Source organism: Myotis yumanensis, unplaced genomic scaffold (assembly GCF_028538775.1).
Source record: "Myotis yumanensis isolate MYYU_CA2020_CCGP unplaced genomic scaffold, mMyoYum1.0.hap1 SCAF_14, whole genome shotgun sequence".
In the NCBI taxonomy this organism is placed as follows: Eukaryota; Metazoa; Chordata; class Mammalia; order Chiroptera; family Vespertilionidae; genus Myotis; species Myotis yumanensis.
This window is the reverse complement of record NW_027223765.1, coordinates 52135405-52160423: the sequence shown is the minus strand read 5'-3', so window position 1 is coordinate 52160423 and position 25019 is coordinate 52135405. Positions and strand designations below refer to the sequence as shown.

Here is a 25019-nt window from a genome sequence, read left to right as displayed (position 1 = left end):
GCAGGCAGGCCCTCCCTTGCGTACCCAGTAAGCTGTGATGGTTGAGGAAGTTGACTTTATGTTAAAGGGGTTTTGCGCTGTTGACCTGTTTGCCTAGTAACCATTACTTTATTTTCATTACTTCTAATTTTCTGGTAGACATGTTTATTGAATAAAGAGGAAACTACAAAAGAAGGAAGAATAATTGATCTCATTATTCAGTGATAAACATTATCACTTTGTTGTGTACATTTCCAGTAATGTCTGTTGTTGAATACGTTTCGAGTTAATATTGTTTAAACAAAATTAGGGTTGCTATTCATTTGTAATTCTGCTTGTAAAAGTTTTTAATTGAGGCATAATTAATATATAACATTAGTTTCAGGTATACAACATAATACCTGCTTTTTTTAATAAAATGTTAAAGCATGAATATTTTCTTCAACTTTAAGCATTTTTTAAAAATACGGTGTAAGTAATAATTAAACTTCTTCTGATATTAGGCATTTAGGTTTTTTATAAACTTAGGTAAACATCCTTATACATATATGTTTATACATTTGTTTCCTTAGGATGAGTTACTGAATCCACATTGCTTTGGGTATGCAAATTCTTAAGATTTGACAGCACTGCTCCTAGGGGCCACTAATTTCTGTTGAAATTGTGCCCATTTCCTCCACACCCTCACAAACATTAGATCCTTTTGTTTTCTGTAACCGTACACCAATTTAATACATGAAAATTGCATTGAATTATTTTAATCTGCATTTTATTTTTTAATTTATTTTTCTGATGCTTAGTTAGGCACATAAATGATCTTAAGTGTGAACTTCGGGCTTGAACACAAATATGTATCCCTAATTCAAGAGAGGGTGTCTTTCTGAGAGGAGTCAGAGCCAGCCTGTGTGCCCGGGCGCCCCTACCTACAGCTGGTAGGCATCAGAGCCGATTAGCATGGTGGAGAACCCCTCAGGAACAGCTTCCAGCAAATGGAAATTATTTTAAAACAAATTGATGTGGTTTTTCTGTCAAACCTACTTGGAGCATAAACAAGGTTGGACTGGAAGCTGCTTCCCGTCTAAGAATGAGTGTGTTTGGAATGTGGCTTTCAGCAAAGTAAACATGGTCTTGAAAGTAAGTTGTCATTGTGTTGGTCTGATCTGAAAAGTAAGAGTAGAACTAACTATCCGGCGCTCAGTCCGACTGGCTGGAGGCCTGCCTTCGTTTGTCTTCCTGCCTGCTGCAAGGTCACGCCTTCCTCTAAAGCAGTGGTTCTCAGCCTTGGCTGCACATTAGAATCACCTGGGAATTTTTTGAAAATCCTGATTTCTGGGCCTCATCCTCCGGAAATTCTGTTTCTTTGTTAACTAATGTTGTGGCCTCACCCCATAACAAACAGAATTTCCGGAGGATGAGGCCCAGAAATCAGGATTTTAAAAAGATTCCCAGGTGATTCTAATGTGCAGCCAAGGTTGAGAACCACTGCTGTAAAGGTTTTAAAGGTGAGGACGAACTTGGGGTGGGAAGAGTTAAAGGGAAAGAAGTGCCCAGTCAATTTCTGTGGTAAGATAAACATTTTAATCTTAACCTCTTTGCCATGGAGGAATATCAAAAAACATCTTGTGAAATACTTAACTCTGTGTGAGTGTGGACTTGTACAGACTGTCTGATCTCTGCATCTTGGAATTCTTTGTCAGTTGCAAGGTGGTTCCCCACCCTAGGGACAATGTCAGCTTTATTAAATTGATCGCAGCCCCCCCCCCCCCCCCCCCCCCCCCCGCCCTGCAGAAGGCAAAACAATGCTTTTAATGTTCTGATTATATATTAATGAACAACCAGGCCAAGGGACACTTGCCAAGAAAGCTACAAAGTGAGAAAGCCACCAATATCGGAGTGAACTTTGCACTCTGAAAGTGTGAATGATGTTGGGTGAAAGAAGTTTATTGCATAAGGGGAGCAGCTGGAATCCCTTTGATGTTGGTTAGCATCCTGGCCCCATTAGACTTTCGGACTTCCCAGTTAACTACATCTTTGCTGGTGAGGGTAGCACCTGATACCTGGGTGGGGGTTGGAGGAACACCTGCTCTGGTCCGGGAAGGACCGACATACCCGTGGGGGAGGGTGGGGTGCATTGGCCAGTTATACCTGCTTTTGATCCACCTCAACCAACTTTAAAACAGAACCACCCTCCCAGTTTTTCCTCAGGAGGGACTTTTCCAGAAATAGATTGCTATTCTAAAATCTGCCTGCCCCAACCACAGAAAGGGGTTAGATCTTAATCAGTCAGACCTCACTCTGAATCTAACTCATTTATTCTCTCGCCATTGTGGTGACATTGCCCCCTGCCTTTTGGCTTGTTCTTAGAATTTTTGAATGGCTAGCCACTGGGAACGCTGCTTTCCACAGCCTTATTAAATAATCACTCAAACGAAGAAAAAACTACTCTTTCGAAATCCTGAGAATTTTGTTTTCTGCACTAGGATCAACTCCAGCTGAGGTTTTTCCCTGCCGATGGGCTGATGGGCAGAGCGAGTGGAGGAGCAGTTAGGAAGCCGGAAGGAGTGGATTGCCAGTGCGGCATTTTTGAAGGTGGGATCATGGCTTTAGCACCCGAAATGTGGGTGTTTTTGCCTGCTCCCCACTTCATTTATCCACTAGCAGTTAGAGAAAAAAGATTATTTCTGCATTTTTATGGTACAGAAATAGCTAGGTGGCCTTTTTAAAGCAGCAGGTTTTTGTTTTTATTTGTTTTTAAATAATAAAATCTTTATTGAAGTGTAACTTAAGTACCATAAAAGTTATCTCTTTAAACTGTGTGATTCAGGGTTTTCAGCATATTCAGAGTTGTACAAACATTTTCATCACCCCTCTCCCTCCCTCCCTCCCTCCCTCCCCCTGGCAGCATCTATTTGCTGTCTCTCTGGATTTGCCTATTCTGGACATTTTATGTAAAGGGAATCGTAGAGACGGCTTTTTGTGTCTGTTTTCTTTCACTTAGTATAACGTTTTCAGGGAGCTTTCGTAGTATAGCTGGAATCAGCAGTTCTTCCCTTTGGTGACTGAATAATATTCCATTGCATGGCTAGATCGCATTTTGTTTATCCATTTATTAGTCGATGGACTTTTTGGGTTGTTTCACTTTTTGGCAATTATGAATAATGCTGCTATGCACATTGGTGACACATTTTTGTATAAGTGTATGTCTATTTCTCTTGGGTAGATACCTAGGAGTGGGATTGCTGGGTCATATTATGACTCTGTGTAACTCTTTGAAGAACTGCTAGACTGTTTTCCACAGAGGCTGCATGCACCGTGTTGATTTCCATCAGAAAGTTCTCATTACTTTGCAATCTCACCAATACTTCTTGTTGTCTGTCTGTTGTTTTTTTGTTGTTAATCCTCGCCTGAGGATATTTTTCCCAGTGATTTTTTTTTTTTTAGAGAGAGTGAAAGGGAGGGAGGGATGAGTTGGGGGCGGTGGGGTTGAGGGGGGTGGGGGGGGAGAACTATATAGAGAAAACATTGATTGGTTGCCTCCTGCAGTTGCCCTGACTGGGGCTGGGGATCCAACCTGCAACCCAGGTATATGCCCTTGACTGGGAATTGAACCCACAACCCACAGTGCTCAGGCCGACACTGAGCAACACCAGCCAGGGCTTGTCTGTCTTTTTATTTATTTAAAATATATTTTATTGATTTTTTTACAGAGAGGAAGGGAGAGGGATAGAGAGTTAGAAACATCGATGAGAGAGAAACATTGATCAGCTGCCTCCTGCACCCCCCCTCCCCCCACTGGGGATATGCTCGCAACCAAGGTACATGCCCTTGACCAGAATCGAACCTGGGACCCTTCAGTCCACAGGCTGATGCTCTATCCACTGAGCCAAACTGGTTAGGGCTTGTCTGTCTTTTTAATTATATCCATCCTAGTGAGTGTGGAGTGGTATCTCATTGTGGCTTTTATTTGAATATCTCTAATGACTTGTGATGCTTTTGTGTGTTTGTTAGCCATTTATATGTCTTTAGAGAAATGTCTATTCTGTTCCTTTGCTCATTTTTTAATCGGGTCATTTGTCCTTTTATTGAGTTATAAGCAGAGCATGTTTTGAAAAGAGATAGGTCGTACCATTTTCAGTGGTTTGGGTTTTGCCCAGGTAGAGACACTTTTCTCTGCCTTACCTTGCTTAGGTACACAGAATTTTATTTTTAGGATTTTTAAGACTTTTACGAACCCCAGGTAGAAATATAATGGGCAATGCTTGCCTGGTTTCTTTGGTTGATTGTCGCCCTGTTTGTAACCCCAAGCGAAGAAGGAAATATTGCAGAAGAGAACATGGTTGTTCTCGGGTCAGTCAGCTCCAGACCCTTGGGGAGCTCATCGCAGTGTTCTCTGCTGGAATAGGAGGGTTTGCCCTCCTGTACCTTAAGGAGGTTTGCTGTGCATAGACATTCACAGCCAGGCCTGACTCCAGGGCAAGCCTGCCTTTGCCGGCAGAACTGCAGCTATAAATTAGGCCGAAATGCAGTACTGAGGCTGTCTAAGCACAGGCCTGTAATTGCTCTGGACAGGTTTACAATAGGAGGTGTGAAGTGTTTGGTGGAGACCGGAAGCAGGGGGAGGGGGGAGGGGAGACACATTGAACTTGGCTGCTTCAGGGTGGTGGGCTGACACAGCTAATTGAAAAGTATGGCCCTGGTGGCTTTTAATGGACAAGGAAGCCGAGGCCTTGCACTGGTTTTCTTTACAGCAAGAAACCAGAGGGAGAGAGGCCCTCTGCGTCCCTCCGGCGTCAGCACTGAGACTCTGCCAGCATCTAGAACCCCGGGCCTAGTGTAGAGGAACAGATCTGCTGCTTCTGTTTTTATTTCTTGCTCTTTAGTCCATTCTAGATGAGCTAAGTGGGTGGAGGCAGGGATTCTGGGTGGTGGGTGCTTGAGAGAGGCCTGCAGGTGCACTCTTGCCGATTTAGGTAGAGTGGGCGCAGGCCATGAAGTAGTAACTACCCGGTGGCTCTCCGTTAGTTGTTACGGCAGCCGGTAGGCATATTTTCACTCCTCCATTGGCCTTGGAGCTGCATTTGTGGGGCCAGAGCCTGGGAATTTGCATGCTCATCAGCTCTGGGGGGGACACTGCTTTGGAGGCGTAAGTGTGAGACCCACAGCCCGGGACAGTGGACTCCTGTAGGCTCAGCTCTAAGTTCTGTGGCTCCAAGTCCCTGTTCTCCTACCTTCCACCGTCCTCTGTGGCCGCCCGATACCGGGGCTCTCTGAGCTGGGATGATACAGGCTGGGTCTTCCTGTGCCAGCCGCGCCTTTCCCTCCCTCAGGACCTTGGCCTGTGCTCTTGCCACTGTGCCTCTTCTTCGTGACTTTATCCTTCCGGCCTCGGGTTAAACATTCCTCCAGGCTTTTCCCAGAGCACCAAGGCAGTGGTTGGTCGCTGCCTTCTTCCAGGAGAGGCTTGGGGACACGGCTGTGGTTCCTTGCTCAGCGTCTTCTCCCTTTCCTGCCGTAAACTCGGTGAGAGTAGAGATACCTTATTGCAGTGGTCCTGGATGGAGTCCCATGCCACTCCTGGCACATGCGAGGTGTTCAGTAAGCATTTTGTGTTCATGAATTTCCTAACGAAACGTGAGTGGCTGCTGGCTTTTCTGTTGTGTTGTATTATCCCAGGTTCTGTTCCTGTGTCCCTGATACATCTGCCCACACACCTGTAGAAATAACCACAGGTTGGCCATCCACATGTCTGCCCTTCTGGGACTGCTTATTTTCTGTTTGTGGGGGCTAATTAGATGCCTTTTTTTAAAAAACCCTCACCTGAGAATATTTTTTCCATTGATTTTCAGAGAGAGTGGAAAGGAGAGGGAGGGGGAGAGAAAGTGGGAGGGGTGAGAGAGATCCACAGATCAGGGCGGGATCAAACCTGCAACCCAGGTATGTGACCTTGACCAGAGTTGAACCTGAGACCCTTTGGTGAACAGGCTGACACTCTAACCACTGAACCCACCAGCCAGGGCTAGATGCCTTTTAAAGGCCAGTTGTATACATTGAAATTAGCTGTTTATTAAAAGCAAAAACTAAAAAAAAATGGATCCATTTGCATTTATTTCAAATAGCAACTTCCAGAAAGCCCTGCCAAAGGCGGGATATAGAAGGTGCGGTGATGGTGGAGGTGATAGGGTCTTCCTTGAGATGTGTGGTGGTTAATGTGTAACCTCTTTAACGAGGCTTCTATGGCGGGTTCATAAACCGTGCTGTGGAGCATGTGTTTGTAGTAAGTGCCTGGCTTTGCAGATAATTCATACCCCAGGTTTAATTTCCTTTGGTTGAAAACAAGTACCACCACCAACTGGTAATCCTTCTATCTTAGAACAGGTTGGACACTTCCAAATAGTGGTTGGAGAAGACTTCCTTAGATTCCCTCTTCCTTAGCCCATTCTCAGCACGCATACAGTTTTAGAGAGTGAACTCAAGTGAGATAAACAAAGAGAGGTGGGGCCCTGGCCAGCGTGGCTCGGCTGGTTGGAGTGTCATCCCATGTACCGAGAGGTTGTGGATTCGATTCCAGGTCAGGGCACATCCTAGGTTGTGGGTTCAATGTCCCTCTCTCCCTCCCTCCCTCCTAAAAATAAGTCAATAAGTGTATCCTCGATTGAGTGTTAGAAAGAAAGGAAGGAAGGAGAGTGGAGAGTGGAAGGTCGGCGTGGAGAGGAGGAGAGGCCTGTCTCCCTCATGTGGACAGGACGGTCAGAACTGGGGTCCGACAGCCGGCCTAACTGTACTGATTGCTCCTCTGTGCGTTGGTGTCTTTGGGGTTTGTCCACTTGGACCGGCCGGATTAGAAATGAGAGAGCGTGACTGCAATAAGAGCTTACCAGCAAACTAGGGTGATTTTGCCATCCTAGAATTGCCTACCTGTTCCACAGGAGAGCAAAATAATTGCTGGAACTTGGGTAACATAAAACCCAGAGGCTAGGTGCCTCGGTAGTGGTGTTTCTGGCTTCACGAATAACATTTTGAAGTGCTATCTGCCCCTAATGGCAACAGAAGCCATCAGCTAAATAAGCCAGCTGTTAAGTAAGAGCAAGAACAGGAGTGTTTGCACAAACCACCTTTAAATTTTCTGATCCTCGATGAATGTCAGTTGCTTTGTGAATTATTAACTTAAGTGTGCGTGAGGAAATACTGGCCACTTAAATGTCGTGTGTATTTTTATGTAAGAAAAAATAAAACCGACCACACCCTCAGCTGCTGCCGTTTCACTCAGCAGGCGTATTTAAAGCAGAGGTCGGAATGCTGGCCCCTCAACCACACGTGCACCATCTATCACAGCTCATCCCGTGCCGTTGGGTTCTGCCGAGGAAGGCAGGCAAGTGATTTGCACTCAGCCTGTTGGCAGATACAAGTAGGGTGGTCCTTACTGAGCTGATGGAGTGTCCAGGTCTGCGTGAGGGTTTGGTAGGCCTGCCTGTCTCATTTGGAAGAATGTGACCGGTCAGCACAGTGGGGTTAGTGAGCATGGAAGGCTGGCTTAGGAAGTCTGTTTAATGTCGCTTCCCTTCAACTTTGCCGGAGGGCTTTGAGGTGGGTCCTTTAATTTGTCACTGGAGAGAAGCCCATCTTTTTTTCTGTCTTGATTTCCTTGGCATGAAAACCTGAAGTTGGTCTCCCCTCCAGTCACCGCAGGGTGTGCCCTTGGAAGAAGTCAACACAGGGCCCCCCCCCCCCCCCCCCGGCTGCATTTTGGCACCCAAGGCAGGAGGGATTGGGGACTTGAGTGATGACGGGCCCCTGCTTTACTCTGACCTCTCTTCAGAGGTCCCAAGGGCTTCCTAAGGTTTATATCAATGGACTAGTTATCTCTTAGGACTTAACCTGGGGAGGGGAACTGAGCAGCAGCCTCTATTTGGAGGGAGGGACAGGCTGAGGGAGGAAGACTCCATAAAGGATGAAGGAGGAGGGATGGCGTTTGGAAGTGGAGCTGACAATCGGTTGTGGAATAGCAGGTCTTCCTCTGAGCTGGGTTCCCCCGGGAGAATAAGTCACACTTGGAAATGCCTGGGTGAGGTGCTAGGGGCTCAGTTACTTTACTGCACGGTCTGAGCTTTGCCCATTTCCAGGGCAGACAGCATTTGTGCCACGGGAAGGGAGAGAGCAGACGCCTGTTTCCTTCCCCATCTTGTCATCGTCCTCTGGAGCAGTGCCATGTGATATTGGCAGTTCTGCATTGCATGCCTCCTGCGTGGAAATGGGAGAGAAGAAATCCAGGCTGTAAATAAATCTGTTTGGGGACTTTGTAGTGGCAAATTATGTGAATGAGTGGATTGAAAGTGCCTGGTTTATAGCATTGTGAATACCCAGGCCTTAGATAAATATTGACACCAGCAGGGTGACAGGCCTACCATTTATGGCATTCCCCTGGGAATAAAAGAGCTTTTCTGAGGTGCTTGTGACCTTACAAACCACCCTGGCGAGTTTGTGCAGGTGCCTCCCCAGTAGCTCTTCGGGTTTGCGAGTGGGCGGGTTTCTCTTTGTGCTTGTGCAAGCTCCAGCCTAACTGAATCCGAACCTGCTTTGGCGTATCGATCTGGTTCAGTTTGCTGCAAGTGAATGTAGTTGCCAGCACAGTTTTGCAGAGTCATGCTTGTGTGGTCATGCAGACCAGCCCTGGGATTGGAGCACCTTTGTTTGTTTGCTCCGACAGCCTTTCAGAGCCAAGTGTGGGGAGTGGGAGAAAGGAAAGCCAGCGTGGGGGTCGAGCACATTGGGCCCCACAGAACCATACTTTGATCCCCTATAGCTCTGGGCTCAGAATGTGGCTGCCCTCTAATTGAGGAGGGTTTAAGATGCCAGTTTTGTTAGTGAGAAGTATGAGCAGGACCCCAAGGTAGTGTGCTGTTAGGAGGAAGTCCTGATGGAGTAACGTGACTCTGCAAACTGAAGGGAGACTAACCAACTTGGGTTTGATTACATCACCTTTCAGAAAGAAATGCTGGTGGTAGCTGGGGAGGGGTGTGTTATCAAAGAAGTGCTAGCTCTTCAGGGGGAAGCTGCCTGATATAGCTGAGCTCATTCGATGTCTAGGTTTGGTGTGACCCAGGGCCCCGATTTCCCGCTGAGGCGGGAACTGAAGGGCTCTCGTCGCTCCCAGCACACAGAGAGGATGTGGAGTCTCCAGACGCCACGTGCCGTTTCTGAGGTTTCTGCAGCCTGTAACTGGGACTCGAAAAGGAGTCGCTTATGTTGAGTTTGGTAGCGCTTTTATTAAACTTTTGCTGGTGATTTACTTTAAAACCAGACTGACATCCCATAGGTACCTGTGCTCATTATTTGGTTAAGGTATAGTTTAGAAAGTGGAATTACTGCTGGAATCCACCCTTTAAGATATATCTTTGGGAGTAAATGACCTGGAACTGTAAACTGTCAAGAGATGGCTCTGTGTGTGTGTGTGTGTGTGTGTGTGTGTGTGAGAGAGAGAGAGAGAGAGAGAGAGAGAGAGAGAGAGAGAGAGAGATGGATGAGCTCTTGGCTTTGGGATGCCCTGGGCCTGGATGAAGGCAGTGGACCATGTGGAAAAGTTGAGGCATCACATTGAGAGGACTTGGTGAATGGTTTTTTGTTTTGTTTTTTAAGGAAAAAAATGAAAGTATATTGTTGCTCAGTCATTTTCATGGCCAGTTATCCATTCTACATAGTAAAATTTTCATAATGTTCAAGGATAGAGGACACATGCTTGGTGCTTACAGTCCCAGTGAAAAGGAAGTTGCGTATTGTAATAGCAGAAAGCAGCCTGTGTAAGATGACGCATGCAGAGACTGTGTGCTCCCTGCACCTTGACTTAGTATCTTCGCAGTCACTTCCACAACCAGAGAAGTGGCTGTGGCCCCGAGAAAATGGTGGGAGGAGCTTTTAAGTTGACAGCGTTTCATGACATCTTAGTCGCTTGGCTTCAGCGATGTTTCATGGCACATAAACTTTAAAAACCTGATGGAAAAGTTGACAGAACGAGATCCCACGTTGATGCTAGTGAATAAAGCCGGCGACTTAACTGTTAACCAGAAGGCTGGCCATCTAAAACTGCACATTTTCTTTTTCTTACCCTCCACCTGAGAATACCTGTGTTGATTTGAGAGAGAGAGAAACATCGACTGGTTGCCTCTGTACGTGCTATGACTGGGGATCGAATCCACCACCTGCGTGTGTGCCCTGACCTGGAATCGAACTCGCAACCTTTCGCTGCACAGGATGACGCTCAACCTACTAAGCCACCCGGCCGGGCAGAGTAATCTTCATTTTCAAGTGTTGAGGTAGCTGGGAAAGAAAGGGAGGGTAAACCTAGGAGATACTATTAAATGTTTGAAACCTAGAAGATGGTATTGAAAATCCAGAAGAGAAGATAGCGTTGAGAATGTCTGATAATGTTTGAAGGAGTCTTGCACTTAATCCATTTGTAATGCAGGGTATCCTGGCAAATGCAAGGACACCTGGACTTTTGTATGAGCTTCATAGGTTTCTGATGCCCAAGATGTTAGAGAGCAGTGAGTAGTGGGTGTGACTTCAGTCGGAGAAATGAAAGATGCCTGCGAGGGCCTGGAAGCTGACGGGGCCTCCAGCCACACCCCGAGGACCCTGGGCTTCCCAGAAAGGATCTTCCTTGCGAGTAGCTCTCTCCTGGGAAGGAAGTTAAACCACTTGTGTCAGTTGTCCCTTAAAATCTTTCCGTGTGGGTGGGGGAGGAAAGAGATGCTGATAACACTAAAGTAAGCTGTTGTTTGTACAGATGTATTTACTTAAAAAAAGCACTTTCATTTCCTTCTTCCTATGTATTACTCTTCTGTGACCCAAAGTGTTGCTTAAAATTGCCCTCTAAACACGTGCTTTAACAACAACAAACCAGGATGGCTAAGCCTTGAGCTAACATTTAAAAAAATCTTTTGGCACACAATTCTGTAACTTGAGGTTTGTGTACTATTATTTTCATTGATTGGATTATATTAGAATCTGAATTGTCAGAAATGAGGGTTAAAAAAGCCACAAAATGTCTTGACTCTTCCCTCGTTCTGGGGAACATCTAGACAAGAGTGTTTAGAACGGAGTGTAATGACTTGGGGGTGTTTGTTTGTTCTTAATATTTTAATGTGTGTCTTTGTACTCAGGGGAGTAATATGCTGTTGGAGGTTTCACTTCTGAGGAATCCAGCATCACTGATAGAGTTTCCTAACTTATCTTTTTGTCCCAGTGAAATTCTTGGCTTTACCTTCTGCCAGAAAGACAGGCTTGGGATGTGACCAGCAGTGCTTTTTATGGGGCTGTGTTAAAATATGCATTTTCTTTCTTAAAATATATTTTTATTGATTTCAGAGAGGAAGGGAGAGGGAGAGAGAAATAGAAACATCAGTGATGAGAGAAAATCATTGATCGGCTGCCTCCTGCATTGCCCCCTACTGGGGATCAAGCCCTCAACCCAGGCGTCTTCCCCTCACCAGAATCAAACCTGGGACCCTTCAGTCCGCAGGCTGATGCTCTATCCACTGAGCCAAACCAACTAGAACAAAATTCATATTTTCTTCTCTGATGGCGATGTTCCCCTCAGGGCTTTAGGTGGGGGCACGTGTGTGTGAAAATCAGCGTGCAGTGTAGAAGCATTTCAGTGGCGGGTAGGGAATTGACCACCACCGTGTTCCTGCTGGTTGGCGATTGTGCCAGTTTCGAAACACATTCTGGTGGGTGACACAGTCAGTCAAAGAGGTGTTCATAAGACATAGCTAGTTTGCAGCTTTAACATGTAACCCCAAAGTTAGTGAATTTTAAAGCTGCATCATGCTTTTCATAAATGCTTTATTTACAGGGGTGGTTTTACAGGAAGCTCATCTCCACGTGGACATTTGTGGGGCCGAGGGTGCAGGTGGAGGTGTTAGGAAAGCAAACATTGTTCTGTGACCAGAGGGGCACTGGTGGACCTTAAGAAGCACTTGGTGAACCCAGGATTCCAAATTTATCCACTAGATTAGTGTGTCCTCACTTCCTGTCCCTTTGCCCGCTGTTTTACCTGCTACAGAAGCAAGAGTCTCAGTTCCTGCTTCCGCAGAACAAGGTTCCAGTTAGGAGACTCCTCCTTCATCCTGTCCCTGAGGAAACTCCAGCCTCCGAGTGTCCCCAGAGGTGAGCTCAGGGGCACTGTCTGTCCCTGGAGGTCAGGACTGATAAGCCCTCTGCTCTCACTGAAGCTCCTTGTGCCTCAGGATGTTGATTGATTGACAGGGAGGGAGGCCTGGCTCCCCGCACGCCTGCCCTCTGTTCCACAAATGCCGGCTCTGGGTCAAGTGGGAGCTGTGTGCTGGCTGGTATCTGCCGCGTGCAGGGGCCTGTGTGGAGGTGATGAGTTGGGAAGTCCTGTAGAGTTTGCGGACTCTGAGAGGGCAGATTTGTGACCTCTTCAGAGATGAGAGTAGAGAATAGGGGACCAGACTGTTGACCCCTCTCCTCTCCTCCCCTGCTCCTTCCCTATGGTCAGACCACCTGGTGGCTGGAGGCGCCTCTTCCCGGCTGGGCGGTCACGATGGTGGCCCCCGTGTGGCGGCTGTGGGAGGGTCAGCCTGTGGCCAGCTGCTCTTCCCCGTGCAGACCCCCTTTGTGGAGTACCTGCCCCCTGCAGAGCTGGTGGGCTCCAGTGCCTCCTGCTAATTTAATTAATTCATCTTTAGGGGTTAACAGTGCATGCACCATCTTTAACAAGAGACTGTTATGGGAGATTTGTGAGCTCCCTACAACTCCCCACAACCAAGCATGAAAGTGCTTAAATAACAAAATCAGCCCTAACCGGTTTGGCTCAGTGGATAGAGCGTCGGCCTGTGGACTGAAGGGTCCCAGGTTCGATTCCGGTCAAGGGCATGTACCTTGGTTGCAGGCACATCCCCAGTAGGAGGTGTGCAGGAGGCAGCTGATCGATGTTTCTCTCTCATCGATGTTTCTAACTCTCTATTCCTCTCCCTTCCTCTCTGTAAAAAATCAATAAAAACAAACAAAAAACAAAAACAAAAAAAAAACCCACCAAAAAACACACCACAACAAAATCACATCACAACCAATTACTTTTCTTTCTTTAGCCAAAATCTTAGTTTGGTAGGAAAAACAGATCCTAGAATCTCCTGTTTTAGGGGATGTTCCAGAAAGCAAATGCTGATCACTTTCAGTGGTGGGGTACTCTGACTGTTAGTCAAACTCTTAGTAGTTGAACAAGGGCATATTCTGCTTCTGTGGGAATCAGCTTTTATGGCCTGAAGATGAACGTTCACGAGGGACCTGGCACCGAGGTTTGCGAAGGTTTATATAACCCTTGACTTACTGACTGGCAGGCACGTGACTCTGGCTGTGCTTCTTCATGTTGTCCTGAAATTGCTTGTGTCTTTGTGTCTTGCCCTTTCCTTTCTAGGAGGTCCTGTCTTCTTGGCTTTTTTTTTTTTTTTAAGGTTCATACCCTCCACGCCCTATTTAACATTTCTGGTACTCTTCCTCAAAAGTGTTCTTCTCCCAGTCTTTTTCCAGGTTTCAGCTAAGGTTTTGTATTTTTCTGATAAACTTTTCTTACCACAACTGACTTTCCCTGCTCTGAGCGCCATCTGGACTCAGTGGTATCCATTCCAGGGGTGATACCCTCAGATGCTCCAGGGGCAGGCAGGTGCTGAGCTGAGGGAAGAGGGCCGCCGGACAGTACAGCGGAGGCCCCTGGGCCCCTGGAGGACTTGCTAACCAAAGGGTTACTACTATTGTCAGGGGTGCTCGCCAGTGGTTATTTTCAAGGGAAACGGAAACTATTATTTTGTGTGTGAGAACCTTAGGTTTCTCTAATCACTGTTCAGTCACAAACAATTTTCCCTGAAGCCCAGCTTTGGCTGAAGGGCCACCAGTAGGCGGCTGTGCCTGCCACCCCCAGAGGCCTGCCCACCAGGGCCTTGTGGCTGTCATTGTTTGGTCCAGAGTCTCACCTGACCAGTAGGTTGTAAACTCCTTGAGGTTATAGACTAGAGCTTATCTTAATTTGTATCAAATCTTATCACAGCACAGTAGACATTGTAGAAAAACACTCAATTACTGTTTGTTGGATTTGACATCTGTTGGGTGCTAAGGGACAAAACTTAGACCTGTATTCAAACTAGCCATGGGCTGGGGTGAGGTGAGTGACCGGCTAAGATGGAGGGGTGCATCCCAGGAGACTCCTCTCAGTTGTCTTCAGCGTCAGAATTCAGAGGCCACACTGATTTCCATCGCGATTTTAGCTGATTTTAAGGAATAAAAGTTGTTGGTGCTGGCTCCTTATATGGCTGGTGTGTATTATCTCTTTTGAATTGTTTGTATACCTCATTTGCATAGAGAACTATCTATGTAACATTTTCAAATAGTTAAGTAACTGTGATTCATTACTGACTTTTTAAAAAATATATATTTTATTGATTTTTTACAGAGAGGAAGGGAGAGGGATAGAGAGTTAGAAACATCAATGAGAGAGAAACATTGATCAGCTGCCTCCTGCACACCCCATACTGGGGATGTGCCTGCAACCAAGGTACATCCCCTTGACCGGAATCGAACCTGGGACCCTTGAGTCCGCAGGCCGACGCTCTATCCACTGAACCAAACCGGTTAGGGCCATTACTGACTTTCTTAAATATAATTGACCCAAAGCTTACAGGATGAGCTGTATGTATTGTATTGAGTTAATATCTGAGTGATTTTTGCCTTTAATCATTTGCAGAAAGTGTTTCTTTTTCCAAGTCTCAGTTTGGGGTGTCTTGCTTAGCTCACTGGAGAGAGATGGCCGCACATTCCGGACCTTCTCCTGGTGGGAATTCTGGAGCAAGGAGGCCCGAGGGGTGATTCTAGTTTAAGATGCAGTTTCATTCTAAATGTAAGCCTTCAACCATTTGTACGCCTTAAGCGTCTATAGACGCAAGTGGCGGACTTTTTAAAATTAAATTCAAAATATCGTGGCAGTTAACTGGTTAATGTGGATTATTAGGCTGTTTAGTAGTGGCGCTTGGGTAATGAGGGGAAACGGAAACATTACAGTAGAAAAGATAAGGACATCTGATATTCTAGATTTTAAATAAATCTCTTATTCTCAGACAACCTTATACTGTGGGTCTGGGGAACATAATGTGGTGATGTTATTGGGACTTTACCGCACATAATTCCTCAGAAGGTAAAAATGCAGCAGCAGAAATAGCCTTCGGAGCGAGCCTAAGAGATTGAATGACTTACAAAGTTGCATGCTCTCCTCGATCACTCACAGCCTTGACATTTGAAAGCACTGCTCTCTGTCCTAGGAACGCAGGTGACTCCTTTAAAATGGGCGGCAAAAAAAGCATTTCCTGAGGCTAAGAAGCGCTGTCCACCGGAGTCCACAGTTTCCCTAGTAACACCAGGCTCCTGGCGAGGCCTGGGCCCTCAGTAGTGCTCAGTAGTTGGGTCAGTGGATGCATCTGAAAGCTTAAGTATGCAAAGTGCCCTGCCGGTCCGGAGCCCAGACAAGGTTGAGTAATGGGAAATAGCCTGGCCTGGACACCAGAATGACTCTGAAAACCTCCCTCCTCAGGGAGTGCTCGTCACCAAATGAGGACAGTTCCTTCCACAGTGAGTTATGGCTCCTATTCATACTGAAATACAAGCGGAGCTGTGCCGGCTTCCCGGGAGGGGTTTGTCTGCGTTCGGTGACCTGTGAGCAGTGCCTGCTTGTGAGGACAGTGCGAATGATGTGGTCCAGGGATGCGGGCCCCTTCCTCACGGAGCCCACTCCACCAACACGGAACCTGGCATCCCTCGGCTTCCCAGGAGCCAATTACTTCCTGCTCGCCAGCCGGTTTCCCTCGTGGTTCTGGTTGTAGGAAGGTGCTGGTCAGGTTCTGTAAATACTGATGCAGCCTCCAGAGTTACACTCAGAGAGCCTTTGTTTCAAGAGTGTCTTCTTGGTGAATTGAGTTTCCCAAGGCCGCTCCCTCTGTGGGATGGCTAAGAACTTTGTGCGCCTAAAAGACGTGGGCTAATATATCTGTGTCCATCCCCCCCTCCCCCCCATTTTTTAACAAAGGCCTTGAATTATTGGGAAATTCACATTTATTGTTAAAATCCAAGTGCCATTTCACTTTAAATATTTGTTGATTTCATGATTTGGAAGTATTTGCGACCACTCCGAGACAGATTCAGCCCAGCTTAGGGGACATTTCAGTGACAGCGGAAGTGCCTCTGTCTGCATGGTGCAGTGTGGCCCACGTGCGGCTGTGGAATATTTGCACTAGTTCGACTGAGGAACTGAATTCTTAATTCGTTCAAAGAGTAACATTGTTGGCTGCGTGGCTAGTGGCTACTGAATTGGACAGCACAGGGTTACGTAATGAGGGGTGGGGGCGGAGGTAATGTGTGTGTTTCTCAGCTTCTCGAAGCCTTCACTTTTCTAGTTCTGTGGGTTCAGGTAGGGGGATTTGTTATGAAAAATGCTCAGCAGGCCGATTGTGCCATGCACTGTTAAACAGTTTGCTTTTCAGACAGATAAAACCTGGTAAACGAGCTGTTCTCACCAGAGGTGGCTCTTGCGTGAGCTGCAAAGAGTGGGCCAACGGTCATCTTTCAGATTAGCGGGAAGAATATCCTTGGCTGGGCTCAATTGTTCAAAGATTTGTGCACCCTTTTTACAAGAACAGGGACAATTTGTGTTATGACAGTGGCTGACAAAATGTTTAATGAAAGCTGCAATTGGCAGTAACTAAATTCCCTGAGGTTTCTTTCCGCTCCTCTTTGCTACTGAAAGGTGCAGAAATGCTTTTGACAGCATCTGTCCTGCTGACAGATGACTTGTTTTGACAGGAGAATCTGAAACCTTCAACTTCAGGCACATTCAGATGTCCAGCTGGGTGAGGGTTGCTCGTGTTTGTAGAAATAAGTGAGGTCTTTAGATTTGTGTGCATGGCAGCTGCCACCTGAAAGAAAGTCCTCATTAAAGGGTTTTCACTGATTAACTCTTTGTTCTTGAGAACTAAGATGAGAATTCACATCCCTCTCTGTACTGTTCTTGGGCTGAATAAATGTAGTTCATTAATCACTGAAAACGGAGTGTCAGTAAGCATAGTAGTCAAAGGGTCAAAAAAAAAACTTTATTTAAAAATTGTTCTGAAAAAAGTAAGCCATTGTTGATAAGATTATTCACAATATCCAAAAGATGGAAACAGCCCAAATGCTCACCTGCTATTGAAATGATAAAATGTGTGTGTGTGTACGCGCACGCCTGTACACACACACTCACACACACACACGAGTATTATTCAGCCCTGAAAAGGAAAGAAATTCTCACATATGCTACAACATGGATACACCTTAAGAATAGCCTGTGAAGTGAAATAATCCAGAAACAAAAGGACAGATACTGTATGGTTTCACTTACCGGAAGAACCTAGAGTTGTCAAATTTCATAGAGTCAGACAGTCGAGTGGAGGTTGCCAGGCCTGGGTGGGGCACAGGGAGGATGGGGAGTAAGAGGAACTAAATTTCAGGGAGAAGATGGAAAAGTTCTAGGGATAGCTGATGCTGATGGTTGCACAACAATGTGAATGTGCATTGAACTGTCCACTTAAAAGTGGTTAAGATGGTGCATTTTATGTTATCTGTATTTTACCACAATAAAACAACATTATGCTGGCAGTTTGTCTTCCTGAAATGAGTAAACAAGAAAATGCCTCTGAGAATTTTATTTCAGATTATAGTCATCAGGGAGAACCTATAATAATAAAAGCGTAATATGCTAATTAGACTGGATGTCCTTCTGGATGACCTTCCAGACGAAGCCGGGGCTGCAAGGGAAGCCCGGGTCCCGGGTGCCGGAGGGAAGCCGGTACTGGCAGCTGGGGGAAGGAAGGCCTACTCTGGCATGAATTTCGTGCATCGGGCCTCTAGTACAGTAAATATTTCCCCCATGTCCTTGCCGCCCCGGGGCCTGCGCTTCATTAGTTGCCTCCTCTGCAGTCACTGAGGGCCTCCCAGAGGATGCCCGTTAGAGCCACTCTGCTCCACACCCCTTGGCTGGTGCACGGCTTTCCTACTGCATTGCAAGTCGAAGGTATCACTTCCAGGCTGACCCAGTGAGAGCTTAAGCTCCATGGACAAATCCATTCATCTTCATCACTGCTTATTGGCTCTTAGGGCTCGAGCCGATGCTGCTTGGCTTTGTGAGAAGACCAGCTTATGGAAGACCCTTTTCAAGTAGCCTTACGTGACTTCATTCCAGAGAGTGTAAAGTGAGGCTGCCAGTGGACTGCTTAAGACCCAGCCCTGTGACCCAGCTCCACCCCTGTCTACACATATAAGCCAGCAACAAGTCACTCGTTTTTGAACCCGATAGCCTCGAGCTGTGGCCTAGGTGAGAGGTTGAAAACTGGTGGCCCCCAAGCCAGATGCGGTTTGCAGATATGTTTTGTTTGGCCCATCTAGGGTTACTTTCTTTTTTTTTTTTTTTAAGAATTGAAAAGACTTCATGTGAGAATTCAGAGTTTGAGCTTCCTTTAACAATGGAGGAGCCTAGTCTGCACTGGCTTTGGGCAGGCAGGCAGGCACTGCTGTGTCCCTCAGTCCACGCCGGCAGGGTGGCTGTCCCCATGGCTTGTCTGCCCCCCTCCCTCTTGCCTTTGTGGTTCCTGAGTCTCTGATGTCTCCTCCAGCTCAATACCTTCCATGACCTGTGCTGATGTCAGCTTGTTCCAGTCCCTGTGAACTCACCTATCTCTAGACACAGACACAGTATTTTACGTCCCCCCCCCCCCCCCTTTATGATAATGTGCTGAAAACAAGACAGTTTCAGCCCGTCTGGTCCTTTTTCTGACGTGGGCAAAGGCTCTCCATTTGTGGATTTTCTTTTCCGAGTCTAACCAAGTGCAGACAGGCTCACACTTGACTTCGGTATGTGGTTTTAAAAATTACCACCTTCAGTTTTTTTATAGTAACATAATATCTAGACAAATTGCTTTTCATTCAGGCTATGCCCCGAACATAGATGTGCCATTACTGCACGTGTGGTTTGACGTTCATTTAGATGAATGTCTTGGGTTGGCAGTGAAATGGCTATCAGCTCTAGGCTAGTATTGATGGGAATGTCTCTGGGGTGAGTTTAAAAAGTAGTTGCCACTTTGGTGACATTGTGCCCCTTAAGAGCTAGACTTTAAACTCCTGATGAGTAGCACTGTTAACTGGCAGTAATGCCAGTGAGCTAATAGCTGAGATGAAAATGTCGACCTCGCTGGCTTCCACAGGACTGCATACATTGTGGCCAGAGCAAGGTGCACTGTGCAAGAAGGGCCATTGGACCACATCTCTGTGGCTTCTGTTCCCGTGGATTAATTAACCTACTCTGGGGTGAGGGTGTGGTCTGAGGAGCTCCCCTGACCACACAGTTTCCAGCTTGTTGCCTGTCTGCCTCTGTGGGTACAGCTGGGAGTGCAGGGAGAGGGATGTGACTCTGAATAATTGTGACAATGCCATCATTTCGAGAAGGCCGGCCACAGGTGTGGCTTTCATGCCTTCGGTTAACACCAACCACAGATTTCTTGTGACCGTGGCTCCTCTCTCCTGTGTGCTTGGTTACTCCAATATTTACTGTATTCATTGATAGTAGGAGCACCACGTTGATAGTATAGCTTTGTGATTAAAATCTTACAGTGTTCACTTTCTCGAATCCCTTCAGCTCTGACTAGACCTGTGAGCGATTTTCACTCTTAAGTTGTGCAGACAGAATTGCTCAACCTCTGAATATTACTGTTGGCTTAGGGCTGGGTAGTTGGTTGTTGTTAAGGGCGGTTCTGCTCATTGTAGGAGGTGAGCAGCATCCTTGGCTTCCACCCTCAGTGCCATAGCCGCCTTCCCTTCCTTGCAGTTGTGACAACTCAAACTGTCTCCAGACATTGCCTATGTCCTCCCTGAGTGATTTGATGCGTTAGTAAGACATTGATTAAAAAGCGCCCTTTATTTGTTTTATGTTTTTTTTTTTTAGGTAGGTATTTCAATTTGTTTTCTTTATTGATTAAGTTTATTACATATGTGTCCTTATCCCCCCATTGTCTCCACCCCCCCCCCCGCCCCCACTCATGCCCTCACCCCCCTGGTGTCTGTGTCCATTGATTAGGCTTATATGCATGCATACAAGTCCTTTGGTTGATCTCTCCCCCTTTAGAACAGCCTTGGCCTTGATAGGGTACAAAGCATGTGGACCAGCACACTCTAATGTAGGCAGCGGGCTGGCTTGCCTTAGAATTTCTTTCATGTTGCTAAGTGATGAAATGGTATTGATTAAAATTCATTTTAGTTTAGCCAAGCTCAGATGATTTGAGATTTTCACAGGGACATGTTTATGGATGCAAGTGGCAGGAGGTACAGCTATAAAGATCGGTGTCAATAGGTTATTTAAAATAATGTGTGTGATAAGGGCAATCATTATTTTATCTGGGGGTGGAGTAGAAGATTCCTGAATTTTGGGTGTGTGGAAATTTTGATTCAGCTGTTTTTATTTTCTTTCTTTTCCTCTCCCTTTACCAGAAACCTGAGTTACAACAAACTTTCCGAGATTGACCCTGCAGGTTTTGAGGACTTGCCAAATCTACAGGAAGTGTGAGTGTTTTTCCCCAAACCTCTTGGGGGTTGGAGGGATGGAGAGCTCCTCGGGAAAACCCTCTCCTACTGCGCAGCATCGCCGGGGTCGGGGTCTGAGCTTCTGAGAAGGAGCCTCGTGGTAAGGTGGTGGGAGGCAGGTGTACTCTCCCCCAGCTCTCCCTCGCTGCAGCACCTCTTCCTCCTGGGCTGTCAGTGATGGTGGCAGAGGCCGCAGGTACGGGTTTGCTGGAAATCACAGAACGTGTGGGTGCAGGGGCGGCCCCTCCTTGTGGGAAGCCCTGTGGACCAGCCAGGTTAGCACACCGGGCTGGTACTTCCCCACAGTTCCCAGGAAACAAAGTACAGAAGAGCGGACAGGGGAGGCTTTCCTTTTCTGTCCCCTCTCCAGACAGAGCTGGGCATGCTGCCCGCGGAGCTCCCGGCCGCTCCTCTCGCAGTGTCCTTTAAAGCAAGCCTCTGTTTTTTTCTTCTTTATAATGTAAAGAATTCTGCTTTAAAAATGGGTGTTAGGATTATCAGGAATTTTACTTCCACAGGGACTTGAGGACACTTTCACATAAATCATGCATACCCACTGCAGAAAATTTGGAAGCTATAGAAATATGTAAAGACAGATTAATTAAAATGACCAGTATTCTTACCCAGACATAACCATGGTGAGCAATTAGTGAAAAACAGACACCCCTGCACATGGACGTTCGGAATCAGGCTTAGAGACAGCAGTCATGGCAGCTCCCAGCTACAACTTTGGTGATGCTATCCTCACGCGGACACTACGATTGATAGAAATTATTTTCTTTACAAGAGTTTCCCCCACTTTACAGAAGAGGAAGTGGACCTGGGAGAAGCTAAGTTCACTTGTGCAGTGTTACATGGTTGGAATATCTGAGAGCTGAACGCAAATCCATTTGATTCCAAATGTTCTGCATTTAACCCTACAGTGGCACCACCTAAATTCCCATGTCCCTCACTAACCCGCACAATTCAACGGAAGGTTTTCCAGACAGAAAATCCAGTGTTTGACAGCTTGCATCCTTGCATCTTTCTACACCATCTTCTCATTCTAGGCCAGTGATAGCGAACCTTTTGAGCTCGGCGTGTCAGCATTTTGAAAAACCCTAACTTAACTCTGGTGCCGTGTCACATATAGAAATTTTTTGATATTTGCAACCATAGTAAAACAAAGACTTATATTTTTGATAATTTATTTTATATATTTAAATGCCATTTAACAAAGAAAAATCAACCAAAAAAATGAGTTCGCGTGTCACCTCTGACACGTGTGTCATAGGTTCGCCATCACTGTTATAGGCCCAAGCATTTCCTCCTCCTCCTCCAGACCCAGGCTGGCCTCCAAGTTCAGCCTCTCTCCTCCTCTGCAGGTGGCTCTCCCTTCCCCTGAGGTCCCGGTGCATTTGTAGGCAGGAGGGCAGGGTGAGACCGCCCCTCCTGTGCTCCCTCAGGGCTGTGCCTCCTCTCCTGCCTCTGCTAACACTCAGGAAGGTGGGCCATGCTGGTCATGGTGCTGAGCACTGCACTCCGTACAGTCACTCCTATTTTCTCCAGGCACCTCTGTGGCTGCACCACCTTCCCACGTGTGGGGGTTGTAAAAGCAGGTGGCATCGTATGGGTGCAATGGGTAGAGCGGGAGAAACACACTTCGTGGGAGCAGACAGACCTGGGTTGAGGACTGGTCCTGTCCTGTCCCTCAGCGGACTGTGCCCGGACAAGGTACACAGTGCCTCAGCGCCTCCTTTTGCTCTTCCGCAGTGTGGACATGGCTGTGCATTATTGCTGTTGTTACTGCTAATTAGACATGATGTCCACGTCCTTGTATGTGGGAAGAACTCACTGAAAGTTATTTCTCTTCTGCTACCTTCTAATCTAATCCCATAGTCACTCAAGCCGGGTCCATTGTTAAAAACAAACCCTTGAGGGCCCATAGGTTGAACCGGGACCACCTCTGTCCCTGGTGTCACACTGTGGGGTGGGTGACAAATTCCCCAGTGCCCAGAGCAGTGTCACTTCCCATGTAGCGATAATGCCTAGTGGAGGCAGAAAGAGACTGTCGGGAGTGAGGGGTGGGGGAAGATATTGAAGAAAAAAATCATAGTTGACAAACAGCTGCTTTTAAGTGGACTGGCTCAGGGTTTCCCAGGAGCTGTAGGCTCTTCTACCTCTGCGAGCCTGTGACTGGAAACCTCAGCGAGGGCACCGCTGGCTGGCGCTGCAGGCGATGGTGTCTTAGCGGTGATTTTATTTTGGAGGCCAGACCACAGAACACCGCGGCCCGGCTGAGAGTAGTGAGCCTGCTGGAGGCCCCTGGGGGCCATGAGGACATTTGTGCAGCTGCTGTGGGCCCCACGGCTTCACCGCCCACAGCTCGGAGGAAAGCCCACCAGGAGGGCCTCTGCCAGGGTCCCGGTGGCCAGGCTTCTCTGTTAATAAGGGGCTATTTATACCGTCTCCGAAACTGCGCTGGCATCGCATTACTGCTGCCCGCCCGCCCGCCCGAGAAGGCTGCATGGGGTGCTGCCTGTGCTTTCCCGGGCCCTTGACCTTCTAGTAAAATGTTCCCGCAGGCCCGGGCGGCGAGTGGGCCCCGCCTGGGGGTGTTTGCTCCCCAGTGTGTGCGGCGCTGAGGGGAGGGCTGGAATAACGAGGGTGTAAATCACCACCACCTATTAAGCATTTACTCTGTGTCTGGCTCTGTCCTAAGGTGTTAGGTTTAATTATTTCAGCTGGATCCTGCCCAAACCTATGCAGTTGGTAAAGTCCCCTCCTAATAATCCTGCCGCTCTCACAGTGGCTGGGTTCCTGCCTTAAGGCAGGGTGACCCTGCAGCACCTGCCTCGGTGGCGGGTCTTTCGTGAGCCCTGCAGGTGACGGGCCGGCCCAGAGCCCGCACAGGGAGCACCCGCCTGACGTGAGCTTCACAGTGAAGTTTCACGGTGCTGACACGTCTTTGGCCATGTGGTGCATAAACTGTGTGCCATACAGTCTTGCCAGTTATATTTACTATGCCATATTCTCAGGTGCCTAAAAGCACTAATAATAATGGTTATTGATTAAGTGACCCTGATCCCAAAACCTATGCTCCTACTTATTATTTATGACTTTTAGGAAACAAGATAACTGAAGTCCCAACTCCCTGCCCAATTTTGACTATTATTAATTGCAGCTCTCTTTGTGTTTGGAAACAACTGAAGTGTCTGAATAGCGGAATGACTAAATAAATTATGGGTCATCCATGCTGCTCATGCCAGCGGAGGAGTGCTCTGCAGCGTGTTAAAAGAGTGATGGAGGTTTTAAGATACACGACTAAGGGAGAAACGGGCAGAACCGTCTCTGTAAGACACAGCATCTGTGTACAAGGAAAGCATTGCTCCTGGTGGCGGGCAGCAGGAGCTTCCTAGAGGCAGACCATAGGATCAAATGCAAGGGAGCTTTATTTTTAACTGTATATTCCTGGTATTCTCTTTTGAAAGGGGTTGAAAATTTTATTGTGTGCTTATATCAGCTATTCAGTAAATAAACAATTAAATTAATTAAACAAAATCAAGAAAAACTCCAAAGTTATTCCTTTGTTGTTTTTTATTGTTGGTTGAAGTCTAATTTGATTGGGTGATAATAAAGTACTCTAAAGTGGCTTTCTCCCCAACATTGTAAAAACTTCTTTAACCAAGTCAAGTAAATGGAAGCTTTGGAAACAGCTGAGGGTCTGAAGGCTGGAACTAGGGAAGTCCCACGTGTCGGTGCTGCCCGGGGCCGGGTAGCCCCTCTACCCATTTGCCTTAGTCACACTCTCCCAGCTCAGAGTTGGCACGGTGCCGAATCATGGTCCGGGATCATTAGGAAAAGATTCAGTTATAGAAGCCAGACATTGTAGCGGATTGTTAGGGCCTTGGATGGAAGCGGATTGGGGGGTGGAGGGTAAAGGGCAGAAGACCACAGTTCTAGAGTTCAGAAGATTTCGTTAAACACAGTCTTCAATCTCTGCAGTCTCCTTCCTGGCAGAGACTGTGCGGGCCTCCCCAGGGCCCTCTCCCTGCGGGCCTGACGGGGCTATTTTTGACCAGTCTCTATTTCAGTCTGGCAAGCGGGTCGTGTCACAGAGCCAGTTTGGCCTCCACTGCCTTCTGCGGGTAGTATTCTTGTTTCAACAGGGAACAGGGCGGGCAAAGAAAGCCCTACTGTGGAGCTAACAGACATTCATCTAGCTAGAGGTTCTTTTTCAGAGTCGTGATCGGGAAGGAAGCTGGCCACCACCTGTCCTTCTAAATCAGGCAGCCTTGGAGATGAGAGCCGGGAGTCCTGCTCTGCCTGTTGGCCCTGGGCTGCCCCCCGGCCTCCCATAGATGCCAGTTTATCTTTAGCACTGGTCAGCGCACCTGTGC

The 25019-nt window shown here is 47.1% G+C and overlaps 1 protein-coding gene across 1 annotated transcript in view; it reads left to right on the top strand.

Annotated features, from left to right (window-relative positions):
• The window catches only part of LRIG1 (leucine rich repeats and immunoglobulin like domains 1), a 105010-nt gene that overhangs the window by 16064 nt on the left and 63927 nt on the right, over window positions 1-25019 (top strand). The window contains exon 2 of the mRNA XM_070390968.1: window positions 20548-20619. Within this exon, the coding sequence (XP_070247069.1) occupies window positions 20548-20619 (72 nt within the window). The remainder of the gene's footprint in view (window positions 1-20547; window positions 20620-25019) is intronic.